At 47.0% G+C, this 17,130-nt stretch overlaps 1 protein-coding gene across 1 annotated transcript in view; it reads left to right on the top strand.

Moving 5' to 3' along the window:
• The window catches only part of Snx1 (sorting nexin 1), a 36,819-nt gene extending 32,355 nt beyond the window's left edge, over positions 1 to 4,464 (top strand). Inside the window, exons 12-15 of the mRNA XM_021207809.2 lie at positions 1,675 to 1,818; positions 2,994 to 3,074; positions 3,416 to 3,487; positions 4,032 to 4,464. Of these exons, the coding sequence (XP_021063468.1) occupies positions 1,675 to 1,818; positions 2,994 to 3,074; positions 3,416 to 3,487; positions 4,032 to 4,082 (348 nt within the window). The 3' untranslated portion in view covers positions 4,083 to 4,464. The remainder of the gene's footprint in view (positions 1 to 1,674; positions 1,819 to 2,993; positions 3,075 to 3,415; positions 3,488 to 4,031) is intronic.
• Positions 4,465 to 17,130: the final 12,666 nt, after the last annotated feature.

Here is a 17,130-nt window from a genome sequence, read left to right as displayed (position 1 = left end):
GTTAGAAAGCAAGCCTGCTAAGGGGGTTCTTAGAACCAGTTAGACTGCTAGGTTAGAAAGCAAGCCTGCTAAGGGGGTTCTTAGAACCAGTTAGATTGCTAGGTTAGAAAGCCACGGGGAGGGCTCTCTGGGAAAAGCTTTCTGTGAAGAGCATTGTTTTGCGCGGCAGGGGTTCCCTAGGGAGCACGGCTTTTGGAAATGATTGTAGGCAGGGTGAGCCTTTGGGAACAGGGCTAAGCCTTGTTCTCCATGGGCTAGAGAAACCTGAGAGCAGAGAGCCCTGAGCAGATCTCTTCTCAGAGAACCCGTGTAGGCCTCCTCATGTCATGAGCAAGCAATGGGAATGAAGAAATGAGCAAAGGTTTCTTTTGTATCCTTCCCTGAAGCCCTGTTAACCCAGTGGGATAGGTTTAAACCTTTTTAGCTGTGGAGTCACCCTGTACCTGAACTTTTGACATTAAGGTACTAAGGAACGGAAACATGCCTGTAATCCCAGCGGCTGGGAGGCTACAGCAAGAGGATCATGGGAAAATCTAGGCCAGCATATGCTACATAGTGAGTTCATTGGATACATAGTGCAGCCTGTCTTGGGGAACAGAAGGAGCAGCAGAGCAGCAGCAGGGCTAGAGGAAGCGACTTAAGTGGCCCTGCACTCTGCCTTCACTAGAAGCTGTGCTGTGGCCTGGGGTGTGCCGAGGAAGCCTAGCACACATCCAGGGAACCTTTGCAGGGAATGGGAGCAAATAAACAGGGCCAGGAGGCTGGCCGCAGGTACTGCTCCTTGCTGTGGACTGCCTTTGAAGTCTGTAGAGTGCAGGTGGCATGGCCAGCAATTGTCCTCTAACAGCGCTGCTTCTGTTCCAAGACTAGAAACAGGAAGCCAGTAATAACCTTTGGAGAGCAGGTGCGTGAGTGTGGGTGAGGTGAAGGCAGTGAGTAGGCTGTGGCCATTTTAAGTGTTTATGTAAAGTCTCCTTAAGCTGCCAGCATGGTGACTTATGCCAGTAATGAGAGACTAGGGCAAGAGGCTCAGGAGTTCAAGGTCATCTTCAGCTATACAATGAGATCAGGCCTGCCTGGCCTACCTGAGACCTTGTCTCAAAAGGAAAAAAAAAATTCTGTTACCAGACCTGTTGTTTGCATCAGTTTGAAAGGCTGCATCCTTGCTGTAGACTTAGAGCTGCAGAGCTGAGCAAGGTCAGTTAAGTTTTGGTGCCTGCTTGTTTTCCCAGTACTCTGCATATGTGTAAGCGGCTACTGTAATCGCTAATATGTTGAAGGCTTTCCCTGAGAGCGGGACCATGTGCTCCACTCCCACAGTAGTCATAGCTCCTCACATGTGGCAGACTCAGGGAAGCGTGTAGACTCTTGGTCTGACTTGGTTGAGGAAGGCAGTAACTTATTAGTGTCAGGTTTTGGCATCAGGCCACCCTCTGTGCTCCAGTCACCTAGCCCCAGCCTGGAGTCGCATGGCGCTGGCCCACTGGAAGCTTGAAGAGGGCCTGACCCAAGCTTGTGCTTTTAGACATTAAATGCCTCAGCTAGCAGTGGCTGTGGAGGCTGCCCTTGCTCAGTGCTTCCCTGGCAGCTGCTAGGGGATCCTCCTCCTAAGGCAGAGCCAGCCAGGATTGTGGAAGAGCTGTTCGTGCTCCTCCCAACCGCCCTTCCCCGTAGGCTGCCTTCGACCAGCGCATGAAGACATGGCAGCGCTGGCAGGATGCTCAAGCCATGCTGCAGAAGAAGCGGGAGTCTGAGGCTCGGCTGCTGTGGGCCAACAAGCCGGACAAACTGCAGCAGGCTAAGGATGAGATCACAGAGGTGAGTTCCCCACCAAAGCTAGCACAGTGACCAGATGCTTAGGAGCCCAGAATAGGCGAGAGAGCCAACTGAAGGGCCAGGGTTACTGGCCCATGGGGATGACTTCAGGGCAGTCTTGAGGCTGACTCTCCTCCAGTCTTTCTTTTATTTATTTGTTTGTTTGTTTGTTTGTTTGTTTTGGTTTTTCGAGGCAGGGTTTCTCTGTACAGCCCTGGCTGTCCTGGAACTCACTTTGTAGACCAGGCTGGCCTCGAACTCAGAAATCCACCTGCCTCTGCCTCCCGAGTGCTGGGATTAAAGGCGTGCGCCACCACGCCCGACTCCAGTCTTTTTTATTTTTAAATTATTTTATTTTCATGTTTATGGGTGTTTTGCCTGCATGTCTGTCTGGGCACCGTGTGCGTGCCTGGTACCTGAGAAGGCCAGAAGAGGGTATTGAATACCTAGGAACTTGTGAACCACCGTGTGGGGGCTGGGATTTGAGCCTGGATCCCCAGAAAGAGTAGCCAGTCTCTTAATCCCTGGAGTAACTTTAGCTCTTTGGGCTGGAAAGATGGCTCAGTGGTTAAGAGCACTGACTGCTCTTCCAGAGGTCCTGAGTTTAACTCCCAGCAACTATATGGTGGCTCACAACCATCTGTAATGGGTTCTCATACCCTCTTCTAGTATGTCTGAAGACAGCTACAGTGTACTCATATAAATAAAATAAGTAAAAGTTTTTTAAAAATGTTAAAACTCTAGCTCCTTACATGATTCTTTGAGAAGCTACCTAAGTGATTCAGACATGCCTGTCTAGGAAAGACATAAATTAAGGGGTTTTTTGTGGTTTGTGCTGTATTTCTGAGTTCCTGAATCAGAGTCTGCTATGGTGCTAGAGTTTTCTCAAAGGCTAGGCTTGGCCAGAGACGCATGGCCATCTTTTCGCGTTGCCTGCTGGGCTGTGGTTTGCAGTGTGGATCTCTTAGGTATCCCATCCTTTCCAAAGGGGCAGAAAGATGTTAGGATCCAGTGAGGTCTCCTGTAGAACTGCACAACGATATTAAATGACACTGCACACCTCACACGCCCTTTGGACTTGTGGTACTAAACTCAAACCCAGTCTCTCACACACACTCGAGTATTGTGCTGCTGAGCTCCATCCAGACCTTAAGCAAGCCTTTCTCTCCTCTTCCTAGTGGGAATCTCGGGTGACTCAGTATGAAAGGGACTTTGAAAGGATTTCCACAGTTGTCCGAAAGGAAGTGACACGATTTGAGGTGAGCTAGAACCCATGTGTTCTGTGTGCACCTGAGTATCTGTTCTCTGCTGGTTTCTGAGGCATGGTGGCTATCTTACATTTACTGCTGTACCAATGCAATTACACACAAAGCAAAGCCAGGAGCTGTTGTGTGTCCTTTCCCCTCCACCACTCTCTCCTTGCCTGCAGAGAAAGCTTACAGAGCTTTGGCAGAGACTGTTTGCCCAGAAACTGTTGCTGTTAAAGCTACTGACTCTACTTCCCAAGTCTTTGCTTGGCCTTAGTCAGCAGTAAACACCACCATCCCAAAATGGGAAGGAACCACTGACGGGGGGTCAGCTAGATTCCTGTCTCTTACAGAAAGAGAAATCCAAGGATTTCAAAAACCATGTGATCAAGTACCTGGAGACACTCCTACATTCCCAGCAGCAGGTATGTAATCGTGCATAGCTCTGGCCCCTCATTTCCTGCCCCAAACGACAGCTGTCTATTTGGGACTTTGGTGACTAGATATGGGGGTCATGGTTCTGAGGGGGGGGAGGCTCTGCTGTAGTTGATAATTGAAAACAGGCTTTCGTGCTCCGTCTCAGTCAGGGGAACTCTGTTGCCCTCTTTACCCAGTGAGCCGTCTCTCCTCCCACTGCTGCCCTCAGTCTGCAGTTTATTTTCAGGGACCTTCACCTCTTTCACTGCTAATATAGTGCCTTATCCTCTGCCCACCCCGTGGTACCATATGCCCCTGTGGTTTCTGAAACAGTGGGCCATTGTGAGGTGTAAACTGAGACTGCCTTTGAACTTGGGACAGGAACTGATGCCTCCTTAAGTCCAGAGGGAGGAGGAAGAGTATGGCTTCTGCATCTGCCCCTTCCTCTCGGGTGGCTGTGGTGCATGGGGTTTGCCTCCCTCCCAGGCTAGCTCAGGCTCTGCTCTGCCACTAGGTGGGGCACTTGCTTACTGTCTCCCCACGTCTTTGCAGCTGGCAAAATACTGGGAAGCCTTCCTTCCTGAGGCAAAGGCCATCTCCTGAGGGACCAAGGACACCAGAGCCTACCTTCGTGACGCTGCCTTTTTATACACTGTCCTTCCTCGATGGACCCCAACTGACGCCCCTGCCTTGGCTGGACTTAGCCCTTCTACTCTGCCCCACAGACAAACTATTCCCAGTTACTCTAACCAACGTTTCATTTAGCTTCCACGTATATTTTCTTACCTAAGAGAATAGTTTCCTGCTTTAAGCAAAAGACCTACAATAGGTGGTGGAATTATAGGTTAGGGGTGGAGTGTTGATATAAATATATAAATACAAATGTATATTTTTCAGGATGTGGTTTAGGAACTGGGAATAACGTTTTCTGTTACTCCTGATGGTGCCATGAAAGATTATGTAATAAAATATTTGAAAATCAGGTCACAGGACTCAGCATGGTGGCACTTCTTGCTCTCTGCTGGAAAGCAGTTGGGAAGGTCTAGAGTATTCCTAACCAAGAAGCTGCTGGCTCTGGTAGGCTTCCCTCCACAGGCACTCAAGGCCTGCTGCTGCCTTCCTGTGCAACTGGAGTTTCTTCACTGCCTGCCTCAGCTCTCTGCTCAGAGCATCTCAGTCTGTCTGAGTCTTGTTCCTACTCCTATAGGAAGGAGCTTCAAGACAGACAGACAGACAGACTGACAACTCTAAAGCCTGTTCTATAAAAGAGGCTAACTTAGCCATTCGCCCCTGCTTCCCTAGGCCTGAAGAGCTCTCTGGCCTATTATATGTTCTAATCATCCTTTTCCTCCTATCAAAACTGGCACTCAGGCTGGAGGGAGGGGGCTCATTAGCATCTGGGCATGTGCTTGCTTAGCATGTGAAGGATGTGGGTCCGTCCCCAGCACCACACAAAGGGAAGGCACCTCATCCAAAGAGCTGTTCCTGTGTAAGGACTGTCTGCTTTATCCCTGCAGATGGCAATCCCAGTGCACCTAAGCCTTTCAAAGTGTGTCTGAAAGAGTGTGTCCCCTAGAGTCCTGAGTGCATGCACACAAGCCAGACATGCTTAGACCAGCCATTGCTGGGCTTTCCCTCAGCAATGCCTACAGCCCCAGTGGCACAAGCTAGAGAGGGGTAGGAGGCTCCTCAGTGAGAGAAAAGAACAGAATGCTGCTGTGAGGATCCTGCTCTCCAGCCCCCGGCTGTCCAGAGATGCCCCACACAGAAGCCCCTGGGACGTCCTGCTTGCCAGTGGGCACCGCAGCTTGGGAACAGCTCTCGTGGGTCTCACACAGGCACGGGAGCAGGTGCTAATGCTGAGCTACAGCTGTCCTGCCCTGTCAACAGGTGAATGACAGAAAAGGTGGTCTGCCTCCAGCTGCCTCCCCAGGCCATTACACTGTGATTTCATCTCAGTCCTTTCTCCATCTAACTTTAATGTAGTTAAAATTACACAACAGGTTCTGGATTCTGCTTTGGTCGTTCAACATTATGTATGTCACAAGCATTTTCCCTCTACATCTTTTGTAACCATGTCATTTTTAAGGCTTCCATGACTGGGTGTAGAAAAGAACACACTTAATCCTCGTAGTCTATGAGTTCAAAGCCAGCCTACTCTACATAGTAAGACCCTGTCTCAAACAAAAACAAATAGACAGGTTTCTGTGGAGTACCATAATTCAGATTCATCACTCACTGCTGGATCCTTGGTTGAGGAAGGGTCAGACAACTGTTATTATAATTTCACAAAGAACTTGTATTTTTTATGAAAATTTCCAGCGTTGAGGATTTTACCCCACTTTCTGGTTTCTTTGCTTTTGAGTCAGAATCTCTGGTAGCCCACACTGGTTTTGAAATTGCTATGTAGTCAAACCTAGCCTTGAACTCCTCATCCCCCTGCCTAAGCCTCCCAGGTGCTGGGATACATGTGTGCACCGACATACCTAACACACTTTATCTGTAGTGTTTACATGTATTTTCTGAATCATTTGAGAGTAAGTTTCAGACGTTACCAGTTACTCAAGAATTTCAGTGTGCAGTTCCATAAGAACAAGAATATCCCATCACTATTTATGTATTTATTTATTTATTTTAGTTTTTTCAAGACAGGGTTTCTCTGTATAGCCCTGGCTGTCCTGGAACTCACTTTGTAGACCAGGCTGGACTCGAACTCAGAAATCTGCCTGCCTCTGCCTCCTGGCTTCTATCACCTATGTGCTGGGATTAAAGGTGTGTGCCACCATACCTGACCCCATCAAAATTTAAATAAAGTTGTTAAAACCAAGAAGTTGGGGGCTGGGGAAATGGCTCAGTGGTTAAGAACACATGCTGCTCCAGCAGAAGACACAAGTTCAGTTCCCAGCACCCACATTGGACAGCCCACAATTGTCAGTAATTCCAGCTCCAGGGATCCAACTCTTCTCTGACCTCCAGGTACCTGTTCGAACATGCACACGCGCGCACACACACATTTTTAAAAGGTTTAATAATATAAGAGTTATTTAATACATAGCTCAAAGTTGTCCACTCAAAGAGTGTCCTTGTAGCCATTCTTTTTCTTTGTCCAGGATCATGAGTTATACGAAGAATGCCATATGATTGCATGCTGGGTGGAGTACATGAGTCTGTTAATATGGAAGACTTCCTCCACCTGCCTTGGTCTTTCATTACCATGGCATTTTTGAAGAATGAAGGCCCTCTTCTGGTCTCTGTTGGCATACATACACATAAAATAAATACAGCAGCCAGGCATGGTAACACAAGCCTTTAATCCCAGCACATAGGTGATAGAAGCCAGAGGATCTCGTTGGCTCCAGGCTACCCTGGTCATTGCATGGAGTTTTAGGCCAGCCAGGGCTGCATAGAGAGATCCCATCTCAAACAAAGAATATTGGGTGGGTGGGGCCATCACATGCTCACTGTGGAAATACTGAGAAAGCTTTGAGAAGAGGGCTTACTCCATGCTGCTCTCCGGGAGGGCTGTCCTTTTGAGTCTCATACTCTACCAAATGAGCTAGCTGGGCACATTCGAGATGAAAGGTATGGAGAGAAGTCTGCATGTACCCTGGCATGACCATTAGGTTATCTCCGCCAGCCCAGCCTCCCATCCCCCACGCACACTAAACCTCTTAGAAGTGTTTAGTGACAGAGTGAGTCAGGAGCTAAGGTAGACTCAAAGTGTCAAAGTCGTTTCGTTTTTTGGGTTGATTTGGTTTTTGGTATTTCGAAATAAGAATTTCTCTTTGTAGCCCTAACGTCCTGGAACTCACTCTGTAGACCAGGCTAGTCTCAAACTCACAGAGATCCACCTGCTTCTCCCTCGCAATTGCTGAGATTAAAGGTGTGTGCCACCACGTCCGACAACTTTGGGCTCTTCTTAGAATGTTGTTGGGGTGCATCCCCAGGGGTTGTGGCTCCCCACAGAATGTCAGTCTGTAGCTGGGAAGCCTAAATGAATGAATAACATCTGCTGTCGGAGACGTACTCAGGATGGAGTCGAGACTGGCAGAGCAAGGATGGAGGAGCGGTCCCCGCCGAGCAAGCTCTGGACACACAGGAGCTTTGGCACAAGATGCTGAGATTTTCCCCACCAGCATTTGGAAGGGAAGAGAGGGAGGATGATGGGTCCCCTGGAGCAGAAAAAGACATGTCTCTGCTGCAGTTGGCATTCATGTGAACCTCACTTACTCTCTGGAGACACTGGCAAAACTCCATGTTTGGGCAGGCCAGGCCAGAGCTGAGTGTTGGATATAGATGAGGACAAGCTGGTCCATCCTCTGGACCTGGAGACATGTCACCTGCCAATGCCCTGCCCTGTCAGTTGTGTGGCTTTATGTTGGCACTGTCTACCAAATCATAAACTCCAAGGTCCCTGGCTCAGGCACAAAACAGGTGTCAAATGTGCAGGCTATGTCACAGTTAGGTACTGTGAGGACCCTAGCTCACCCTGCCCTGCTCTTCCAGTCCTTCACAATGGTGGGAACATCTCTTGGAAGATAATTCCAAATCTGCCCTTCCCATCCTCATTTCTGTTAGCTCTAGGCTTTGTGCCTGTAACATCCTCTATTTCTCAGCCCCCCTTCCTTTTTTTTTTTAAATATGTATGTATTCCTAAATGTATTCCTATATACCATGACCCATGGAGGTCAGAAGACAGAGTTGCGTACCCTGGAAATGGAATTACAGGTGGTTGTAAGCTGCCATGTGGGCACTAGAAATTGAACTCAGGTCCTTTGCAAGAGCAGTAAGTGCTTTCAGCTGCCGAGGCGCCTCTGCAGGCCCTCTGCGTCCATCTTTGTCTTCAATCTGTAGCACACCTTCCTGAAACATTCATTTGCAGCACTCTGGATGGCTGTGGACAGGCGTGTGAGCCGCTAGGTACTAAAGACAAGTACTCAAAGATGGCCTTCATGGCATTGTGGACAGCTGAAAAAACTGGAAGCAATCTACATGTCCACCCCATCGGGAAGGGATTAGATGAGGTATGGCACAGGGACCCAGTTAGAGATCACAGAGACATTAACAGTGGTGGCAAGCAGTATTCATTCACAAGGAAAATATTTTCTGAGTAAAAAAAAACAGGCGATAAAATTGCACGAACAACATAATCCACATTTAATAAAACTATGATTGGGCCGGGCGGTGGTGGCGCACGCCTTTAATCCCAGCACTCGGGAGGCAGAGGCAGGCAGATTTCTGAGTTCAAGGCCAGCCTGGACTACAAAGTGAGTTCCAGGACAGCCAGAGCTACACAGAGAAACCCTGTCTTGAAAAAACAAAAAACAAACAAAAAACTATGCTTGGGAAGGGCACTGACTGAATTGTTAAATACAGTTATCTCTAGAAAAGGAAATTTTCATTACTTTTACTTTTTTATGTCATTTTTATATTGCTTAAATTTTCTGTATTTATAATCAGAAAAATCAAATAATGCGATATTTCACTATGGAAGAAGAGTTCCACACATCCTTTAACATATGTAAACTTTCTGATAGGAATGGGAATCTCACCTCCTGCACATCTCTTACGTGGTCCTCTTTTTTTAAAGAGATTTATTTATTTATTTTTATGTATGTGAGTACATGGTAGCTGTACGATGGTTATGAGCCTTCATGTGGTTGTTGGGAATTGAATTTTTAGGACCTCTGCTCACTCTGGTCAACCCCGCTCGCTCAGTCCCTGCTAGCTCCTGCCAAAGATTTATTTATTATTATAATAAGTATACTGTAGTTGAAAGAAGGTGTCAGATCTCATTACAAATGGTTGTGAGCCACCATATGGTGGCTTACTCTGGTCAACCCCGCTCGCTCAGTCCCTGCTAGCTCCAGCCCAAAGATTTATTTATTATTATAATAAGTATACTGTAATTGAAAGAAGATGTCAGATCTCATTACAGATCGTTGTGAGCCACCATATGGTTGCTGGGATTTTGAACTCAGGACCTTCGGAAAAACAGTCAGTGCTCTTACCCGCTGAACAATCTCGCCGGTTCTATATGTGTCCTCTTGAGCATTGGTCCTTTCTGCCTTGTGTCCTGTTACTCCAAGATGACCTTACCAGACTCCTGATTGTCACCTGAAGACCATGGACTGCTCCAAATTATTGCCTGTGGGTCCACCAAGGCTACTCCCCCCAGACCCCAACAGGGTTTCTCTGTGTAGCCCTGGCTGTCCTGGTACTGATCTCTAGACCAGACTGTCCTCGAACTCAGAGATCTGCCTACTTCTCTCTCCTGAGTGCTGGGATTAAAGATGTGTGCCCTGCTCAACCAAGGCCACTTTTCAAGGGCTCAGATATCTGGGATAATTTAAGGTTTAATAGGCCTCACTGTGGTGGTACGACTAGTGTTTAGCAACTTAGGTAGCCTGCAGGCTACTAGATGGTAGCTACCTATCCCATGAGATTTGCTTTCTACACACCTCCTCCCTCTAATCCTGGTTTGCTTTGGAAACTGCCCTGTGGAGGTGAAGACCAGACCTCCTGGACAGAAAGCTCCACCCACCTAAGGCAGCTCAGAGGCAGCCAGCAGCTTATCTTCCAAAAGATACACTTTGGGTTCGGAAAAAAAAAACCCACAGAAAAACCCTATTCAGTCTGAGACAGGACCTTTCCCTAAAGAGATCCGACAACTGTTTCCAAATGACTATTTCCCCCTCTCAGCTTCCCCTTGCATTATGAGTAGCTGCAGTCAAGACCACAGGGGCCCAACCAGCCTGTCTATCTACTGGGGAACATCACCAGAAAACCACAGAAGCACAAGGCAGCCAGGGACTTATGCAGGGCAGGGAACAGAGTGTATCCAACAGCCACTGCCACCGTGGAGTCTGATTATCAACGACAATAAGAACTGTCATCTCAACAGTCATACATGCTGGGCACCGAGCTCGGGCAGTGAGCCCTCCCTCTGCCAGGTGAGCACCATCTACCACAGGAGCTATATCAAGTAGTTTGCTTGAGATACTCCAGAATTAGTACTTAAACCCAAATTACCAACTCAAGCTTGTCTGCTCCATTATACCTCACACAAGGTAGACAGAGATTGTCGAGATTCGGAATCAGCCGAGACTAGTAAGCTATTTTATGTTTGCCTTTTGAGATGGTTTCGTAAAACTTAGGCTGGCCCCTAATGCACTAGATAGCAAAGGCTGGCCTCGAACTTCTGATCCTCTGGCCTCAGCCTCCCAGGTACTACAAGCCATCATGCCTGGCTAATTTGTGTGTGTGTGGTTTTTTTTTAAAAAAAGACCTGAATTAAGTCCACGCAACAAGAAAATTATGAGCAAGTCTCATTTTGGTACCAGCTTGTCCTTATATTTGAGCATCTGAGACAGTCTCACCTGAAAGTCTTGTAATGATGTCTTGTCCTGCTGGTATTAGGAGCAGCCACTAGACAACTTTTTCGTTTTGTTTTGTTTTGGGGGGACAGGGTTTTTCTTTGTAGTTCTGGCTGTACTGAAACTCGCTCTGTAGCCTTAAACTCACAGAGATCTGCCTGCCTCTGCCTCCCAAGTGCTGGGATTTAAAGGTGTGCTTAAAAGACTCTTGTTGAGTCTTGTGTGAGTCCCAACCACACAAGGGACTGAGACTATAGCTTAGGGGTAGAACACGTGACTGGTACCTAAGGCCCTTGGCTTGATCCCATACAGTGCAAAACAACTCCACTTTTTGAGAAGCCACGGACAACCCCCTGTGGAATGTTAGGGTGTAAGGCAGGGACCTGCAGATCTGCAGCAGCCGCAGCCCCTCCTGGACTCTGCTCGATGACCTCAGTTCTTGTTCAATAGCTCTCTTCATAAACTGCCCCAATTACATGGGTGTTTCTTTGTTCTGTGAACCTGGTGGTGAGTACTGAGAGGGAGAAAGAGCTGGAAAGTCTGTGTGGTGGAAAGTGCCGTTAGCATCCCTGAGTCCCTCTGTCATAACCTGGGCAGGGAGTGAGTGGCCCTTAGGAGTAACACTGTTGGCTCATGTCCTAGGTTTTGCTCACACAGGACATGCTTACCAAAGGTGCCTTTTTATCCTCACTCTTTCTAAAACCCACTCTCTCCCTTCCTCAAGACCTGTCCTCACTTTATAAAAATGGAGTTTAGACTACCTCTGTAGTTTAAAATGTCTTTTTTTTGGGGGGGGGGGTTCTTTTGAGTCAGGGTTTCTCTGTATAGCCCTGGCTGTCCTGGAACTCATCTGTAGACCAGGCTGGCCTGGAACTCAGAAATCTGCCTGCCTCTGCCTCCCAAGTGCTGGGATTAAAGGCATGAGCCACCACTACCAGGATAGTCTTATTAAAACTTTTTTTTTAAAGGTTACACTTTTAAAAGTCCAACATTCACACATAAAATTTTGTTTGTTTATGTATTTATTTATTTTGGTTTTTTGTTCGAGACAGGATTTCTCTGCAACCTTGGCTGTCCTAAACTCATTTTGTAGACCAGGCTGGCCTTGAACTCACAGAGATCTGCCTATCTCTGACTCCTGAGTGCAAGCACTCGGGAGGCAAAGGCAGGCAGATTTCTGAGTTCAAAGCCAGCCTGGTCTACAAAGTGAGTTCCAGGACAGCCAGGGCTATACAGAGAAACCTTGTCTCAAAACAAACAAACAAACAAAAAAGGTGTATACACTATGTGTGTGTGTGTATGTGTGTATTCTCTCTCTCCCCTCTCTCATACACACACACACACACACACACAGCAGAGTAATTTTTAAAACTCAAGCTTGGATGTATATGGCTCGGGGTAAAGGTTGCTTTGATTTGTTGATATAATTGTGTCTCCAGAGGCTTCACTGCCTCTGTCTGCTAACCTAGGCCAGTCCTGGCTATGGAGGCTTCTAGCCTCTATACAATCTAATCTAGGCTTAGACTGTTTTCAGTCTCTGAGGCTTATAGCTGAGTAAGCTCATCCTTTTTAGCTCTCACTGAGCTCTGGCTAGCTGGTCAGCTCAGCTGTTCTGGATCTAAACCCCTCTCTACACTGACTAATTCAAACTGGCTTCTTTCAGCTTCTGACTGAATTGCATTGTTTGGCCTCATAATAAATTCAGCCATATGTTCTTTTTTTTTCTTAAATACTTATTCATTTATTTATCTTTTTACTTATTATATGTAAGTATACTGTAGCTGTCTTCAGACACTCCAGAAGAGGGCATCAGATTTCGTTACAGATGGTTGTGAACCACCATGTGGTTGCTGGGATTTGAACTCAGGACCTTTGGAAGAGCAGTTGGCGCTCTTAACCACTGAGCCATCTCTCCAGCCCCCTCAGCAATATGTTCTAATCTGGCTGCTTCTCATTTTCTGGTTCCTACTGTCTTCACTTGTGTCTAGCTTGTTCTCTCTGCAAGCTGTCAATAAAACTGCTCTCTCTCTCTCTCTCTCTCTCTCTCTCTCTCTCTTTTTTTTTTTTTTGGTTTTTCGAGACAGGGTTTCTCTGTATAGCCCTGGCTGTCCTGGAACTCACTCTGTAGACCAGGCTGGCCTTGAACTCAGAAATCCACCTGCCTCTGCTGGGATTAAAGGTGTGCACCACCACGCCTGGCTTCCCCTGCTGCTTCTCTTAAGTAGCCTCTTTTCTTTCTGTTCTCATGAGAGTTGGACATATCCTATTCTGTCACATCTTTCTCTGATTCCTCACTTTGCCTCTCAACTAGACATCACTTTCACAATGGGTGCTTCCTTCTACAAAATAACATCACCTTCATTGTTTGGGATTAAAGGTGTATATTAAGGGTGTGTCTATATTCCAGCCAGAGTAGCCATGTTGCTGGGTTAAAATCCCTCTTCAGATCATTTGGTAGAGTGCTTGCTAAGCATACCCAGAGTCTTGGGTTTAGTCCCAAGCAATGACTATACCTAGACAAGATGGCATACAACCATAATGGCAGCATTTCCAGGGAAGAGGAGTCAGGAGGATGGGAAGTCCAAGGATGGCTACACAGCTGGAGGCCAGGCGGGAAGGCTTTTTAAACTAAGTAAAAATAATAAAATGTCTTTTAGCCAGGCATGTTGGCACAAGCCTGTAATCATAGGACAAGGGAAGTGGAGGCATGTGGGAGCCAGCCTGTTCTACAGAGTAAATTCTAGAACAGACAGTGCTACACAGAAAGCCACTGTCTCAAAAATAAAAAGAACGTAATTTATAAATTTATACTCATACACACATATCTATCTCTATATATTAAAGGCGATCAGTAGGACCCATGCTCGTATGATGAATAAGGCAGGCTGGTTCACACCAGTCTCTGTCTCCAACACCTCGGTGCACTACGGAGCAAATGAAGGAATCCTGATCTTGAAATAGTTGTATCTCAATGTATTGAAAGAAATAAAATATATTAGGATGAACCATATGTATTTGCCAGTATCCCACTGGTTTAAGAAGTATAAAAATAGTAATTTTGTATAAATAAAGAAATTAATATTTATTCACTGTGTGTTAGGCCCATGCTAAACACTTCAGAAGAATGATGTCATTTAACCCATGTACAGATCTCCTGCAGATAAGGATTTGGGTTGGGGGTGGGTGTCAAAAATTACACAGACAAGCAAAATCGCGATCTGCTGTAGCAGGCTAGACCCACCACCCTGACCCACCACCCTTGTTCGGGTAATTCTGTTGAAGTCCTCTGGGCTAGCGTGCCTGCCGGCCCCAGAGAAGAATCCGGCCTCTGTGCCCAGTGGCGCCCGCCAGCTGCAGCCAGGAGCTGTTTGTTTTCTTAACGGGGGTTATCCAAACCTCCTGAGCATGCCTCTCAGCTGCAGAAGCCCTGCCAGTGAAAAGGAGCTTTGTGTGATGATGGTGAAGAAGGGCGAGGTTCCCAGCCAAGGCGGGAGCTGAGCCAGCTCAAGCACCAGCATGGGGCGCTCCCCGAAGCAACCAAGGCCAACCTCAGGAGCATCGTTCTGACTGGGAGACATCGCCACCCCAGGCTTCTCCTGCCCATGGCTTACTCCGTGATCCTACCTACAAGGTGTAAGCTGTAGACTCCATGCCCGCGTCATGTAGCCAGTGTGGAGTGGTCCCAGGAAGCTGGTGTGAACAGACAAACGCCTGTCATTTGGGTCCTACCGTTTCAAGGATCAGAACATGGCCTGGAACTTATTGTAAATGATAGCGTCAGGCTCCTCCATGCTGTAAGCTGGCAGAAAATTGGAAGTGAAGTACTTGCTCTGTAATCTATTAATGAAGTATAAGATCCTAACGTAGCCAAGGAGAAGAGCTTGTGAGATGGCTCAACGGTGAAGGCACTTGCAAGCCTGATGACCTGAGTGTGATTCCCAGGGACCCCCTTGATGGAAGCAGGGCACTGACCCTCATGTGTGTGTGCGTAGGTAAAAAAAGTCACAAAAACTTTCAGAAGTAGCTAAGCACTTTTAAGCAACTGTCACTCTGCATCTCGGAAATGAAATCCACATGCTAGACAGTAATGGGAAAAAGGCAAGATCTGCCCTTAAAACAGCCATTTCTAGCCTAGCCTTGGTGATGTGCCTTTAATCACAGCACTCTGTGAGTTCGAGACCAGCCTGGTCTACAGAGCAAATTCTAGGACAACCAGGGCTACCCAGAGAAACTCTGCCTGGAAAACAAAACAAAACAAAACACAAAATATGACCACACAAAGCAGTCCTTTTAACCCTGGCGGTGGTGGTCACGCCACAGCACTTGGGAGGCAGAGGCAGGCTGACTTCTGAGTTCGAGGCCAGCCTGGTCTACAGGGTGAGTTCCAGGACAGCCAGGGCTACACAGAAAAACCTTGTCTTGAAAAACAAAGCAAAATCAAAACAATAAAACAACAACAACAAAAAACCCAAAACAGCCCTTTTAGATAGATGTCCCTTTAGGTCTGGGAGGGAAGAACAGTTCACTTGCTGCAATGGTCAATGTCCTTGGCCGTAACTCTGCTTCGGCATGAATATCATGATAGAGACACTGCAAGTTTTGGGGGAAGAAAATAATTCACATAACTTGCAGTGTCTCTCCCAAAATATTGTAAGTAATACTTCTGGGTCTAGGAAATTTGGGGGTGGGGGTGGGAGTGGGGGTGGAGGGGTACTGTTGCTGATTGCGACAGGGTCTCATGTAGCCAAAGCTGGCTTGAAACTCACCATGTAACCAAGGATAACCCCTGCCTGTACCTCCCAGTGCTGAGGCTGCAGGTCTGTGCCGCCACACCCACCGTAAGCCCTTTGACTGCACTCTTGTACTGTGAAAGAAGCCCTGGGGACCTAGGAGCAGGAAGGTTGCTACAGGTTATCACACCTCAGCTGCATTAACTCTCGTCCTATAACTAGTGAGGAAAACACACTGATTTGAAAAAGTACCTGGTAAATTGGTTCAGTGGGTAAGGACACTCACTGCCAAGCCTGGTGATCTGTGCTCAATTCCTGGGTCCTGTATCTCTGTATATACCTATAAACACCTGCATGTGATCGCACCCTTCCCCCACTGCAAACCAATAAAACACTTCTTAAAAAAGAGAAAGGATGGAGCTGGAGAGATGGTTCAGTGGTTAAGAGCACTGACTGCTCTTCCAGAGGTCCTGAGTTCAAATCCCAGCAACCACATGGTGGCTCACAACCATCTATAATGGGGATCCAATGCCCTCTTCTGGTGTGTCTGAAGACAGCTACAGTGTACTCATATACATTACATAAATAAATAAATAAATAAATAAATAAATAAATCTTTAAGTGGGGGCTGGTGAGATGGCTCAGCAGTTAAGAACACTGACTGCTCTCTTCCAGAGGTCCTGAGTTCAAATTCCAGCAACCACATGGTGGTTCACAACCACCCATAATGAGATCTGATGCCCTCTTCTGGTGAGTCTGAAGTCAGCTTCAGTGTACTTATGTATAATAATAAATAATCTTTGGGCAAGCAGAGACTGAATGAGCAGGGCCGACCAGAGAGAGCAGGGTTGATCAGAGCAAGCAGGGGTCCTAAAAATTCAATTCCTACAACTACATGATGGCTCACAACCATCTGTACCCTGCTACAGTGTACTCACATACATAAAATAAATAAATCTTTTAAAAAGAGAGAGAGAGAGGAGAGAGAGAGAAAGAATATTTGAAAATGGAGTAAGTGAATGAAATTCACAAGTCTTTGGGGGGGTAAGGGGAGAGACTGAATGCACACACACACACACACACACACGCACACACACACATGAAAATTAAACACCACGAACAACACAAGCAGTGCATGGTGGTGGACAATTGTACCTGCGTTATCAGTGAAATCAAAGCCAGCCTAGGCTCCTCACTCCTCAGCCGCCATCAAATCTAGAAAGGTCATTCTGCACAGATCCAAAGGAAGTGCCAAGTTCTCCAGACTCCAAAGACAGTGCATGTGTCCACAGTTTTGGCTCCACTCTAGTTGGACTCTAGAAGGAATGTTTAGGAAAGCCTAGGTCAGCATTTCTCACAGACCTGTGAAAACTGGTTTCTGCCTGCCTACCAGAAAGGGCCAATTCCTTTGGCATATACCTATAGTTACATATCAAAGCCCACTCTGGCCTCGCCACTCCTCAGTCCCCCTCTCTGTCTCTGTCTCTGTCTCTGTCTCTGTCTCTGTCTCTGTCTCTGTCTCTCTCTCTCTCTCTCTCTCTCTCT

This window comes from Mus pahari, chromosome 10, assembly GCF_900095145.1.
Source record: "Mus pahari chromosome 10, PAHARI_EIJ_v1.1, whole genome shotgun sequence".
NCBI lineage: Eukaryota > Metazoa > Chordata > Mammalia > Rodentia > Muridae > Mus > Mus pahari.
The sequence above is the reverse complement of the archived record's forward strand: the minus strand, read 5'-3'. Positions and strand labels throughout refer to the sequence as shown.